The sequence below is a fragment of the Orycteropus afer genome, unplaced genomic scaffold, assembly GCF_000298275.1.
Source record: "Orycteropus afer afer isolate SDZICR_OR568_19922 unplaced genomic scaffold, OryAfe1.0 scaffold00443, whole genome shotgun sequence".
In the NCBI taxonomy this organism is placed as follows: domain Eukaryota; kingdom Metazoa; phylum Chordata; class Mammalia; order Tubulidentata; family Orycteropodidae; genus Orycteropus; species Orycteropus afer.
The window spans coordinates 1,657,130-1,659,716 of NW_006922030.1; the positions used below are offsets into that span (position 1 = coordinate 1,657,130).

At 33.7% G+C, this 2,587-nt stretch overlaps 1 protein-coding gene across 1 annotated transcript in view; it reads left to right on the forward strand.

Moving 5' to 3' along the window:
• Positions 1-2,587, forward strand: part of TLL1 (tolloid like 1) — a 381,362-nt gene that overhangs the window by 214,414 nt on the left and 164,361 nt on the right. Inside the window, exon 7 of the mRNA XM_007954208.2 lies at positions 1,770-1,875. Coding sequence (XP_007952399.1) covers positions 1,770-1,875 — 106 coding nt within the window. The remainder of the gene's footprint in view (positions 1-1,769; positions 1,876-2,587) is intronic.

Consider the following 2,587-nt stretch of genomic DNA (forward strand, 5'->3'; position numbering starts at 1 on the left):
GCCTTTAATTTCCCTTTTTTGCCTTATTGCCCTGGTTAGGACTTCCAATACAATGTTGAATAGAAGTGGTAATAGAGGGCATCCTGGTCTGGTTCCTGTTCATAAGGGGAATGGTTTCAGTCTGTCTCCATGGAGAATAATGTTGGCTGTTGGTTTTACATATATACTCTTCATTATGTTGAGGAATGGCCCTTCTATTTCTATTTTTCTGAGAGTATTGATCAGGAATGGATGTTAGATTTTATCAAATGCCTTTTCTGCATTGATTGATATGATCTTCTTTTCTTTTGTTTCATTTATGTGGTGGATGGCATTGATTGTTTTTCTAATGTGGAACCATCCTTGCATTCCTGATATGTACCCCACTTGGTCATAATGAATTATTTTCTTGATATGTTGTTGAAGTCTATTGGCTAGGATTTTTTTTTGGAAGATTTTTGCATCTATATTCATGAGGGATATTGGTCTGTAGTTTTTCTTTTCAGTGATGCCTTTGCCTTGTTTAGGTATGAAGGTTGTGCTTGCTTTATAAAATCAATTAGTAGGATTCCATCCTTTTGCATGTTTTGGAATAGTTTGAGTAGGATTGGTGTCATTTCTTCTCTTAGTATTTGGTAGAATTTCTGGTGAAACCATCTGGGCCAGGACTCTTTTTTACTGGTGATTTTTTTATGACCTGTTCAATTTCTTTTGTTATGGATCTGTTCAACTTTTCCACATCAGTCTGTGTTAGTTTAAGTAAGTGGTGTGTTTCTAGAAATCTGTCCATTTCCTCCAGGTTTTCAAATTTGTTGGAGTATAGTTCTTCATAGTGTCCTTATATTATCCTTTTTATTTCAGTTGGTTCTGTTATGATGTTGCCCACTTCGTTTCTTATTCATGGTATTTGTATTCTCTTCCTCTTTTCTTTTGTTAAATTTGCCAGTGGTTTGTCAATTTTATTAATCTTTTCAAAAAACAACATTGTGACTTTTGAAGCAGTTCATCAAACCTTACTTCCAAGGCATCTTAGTGGGTTTGAACCACAGACCCTTTGGTTAGCAGTCTAGTGCTTATATGTTTGTGCCACCTAGGAACTCCCATATATGCTAATACCAAAACCAAAACCAAACTCACTACCATTGAGTAGATTCTGGCTCATAGCAAATAGCCACCCCCATTGGGTTTCCAAAGCTGTAAATCTTTACAGAAGTAGATTGCTCCATCTTCCTTCCATAGAGCAGCTGTTGGATTTGAACCACCAACCTTCTGGTTAGCACTCAAATGACTTAGGCATTGCACCACCAGAGCTCCTTGTATATGATACCAGTCTTTTTAATATTTTTTCCAGTGTTTTATAGAATTACTCCAAAGCAAATAGTAAGATTTTTGTTGTTGCTGTTGTTGATCCTGACAAATATAGACATAAGAGAAAGTGGAAAAGTCATGAGATAAAAATGTACCTTTAAAATTCATTGCATATGGCAGCAAAAAAAAAAAAAAAAAAGGCAGTAAAATGTTAAACAAGCAATATTATGAGATTAGAAAAGAATACATGTAGAAAACCAACCCAAAGTATGCTTTTGGTAGTTGATCCTTTTGAAGAAATTAACTTATTAACTGAATCCATTATTGTTCTTTCAATACCATATTAAAGTGTAAACCATGTAACCATTTGCTGCACGAAGATCTATCATGCAGCAAAGTGCAAATAGTGGCCTGAGAAGGCCCTCTGTTCTTTTGTCTCTCTGTTAAAGGCTTCTGAGCTGTGGTTTATTCCTGATTCTTAGGTCAAGAATACAATTTTCTGAAAATGGAACCTGGAGAAGTAAACTCACTTGGAGAAAGATATGATTTTGACAGTATCATGCACTATGCCAGGAACACCTTCTCAAGGTTGGAGTCTCAGGTTATACCTTTTGACTTTTAATTCCTTTATCTGTGAGGATCCTCACAAAGCTATGTTTGACATTAGAAGAAAACCATTTTTAAATAATGATGTCTCATAGAATAAATAAAGTGAATAAAATCTTTGTTTAGCAATTATAGGGAACACTAGACATTTAAAAAGTTTTTCAAACATATGTTCACATTTTCTAACAAATACATAAATTCATCATGATAATTGCAATGGTATAAATTAATTGAATTACATTTTTAAATCATAAAAAATTCAGTTGAAGCAATTACCAAAACTATCAGCATTTTACATTGACAGACCATTGTTTAAAGAAATTAGACGTTCATAAGTCACATGGGGATCTTGCTTGTTGAGTCAGTGTTGTACCTTCTGTGTAACTTGTGTTCTATACTGTGTATTTTCTATTGCTCAAGTACCAGTCATGCTCAAAAATCAATATTACTAAATTAATTGTCATAGAGCATGTTGGAAAGGTATTTTACTTCCTATAATTAAAAATTATATTTATCTACTTATTAATTTTAAAATTAGTTGATTACTGAATGAGTGCTTATAAGAGTTGTAATGAATTCAAGTTTTCATCTACTTCATTCTTAAGACGATGCCATCAAGCAAATAGTCAGTTGCCAGGTAAGGAATCTGGGACTGTGAAACCATTGCACTCATCTCTTTTTCCTATTTTCTGAC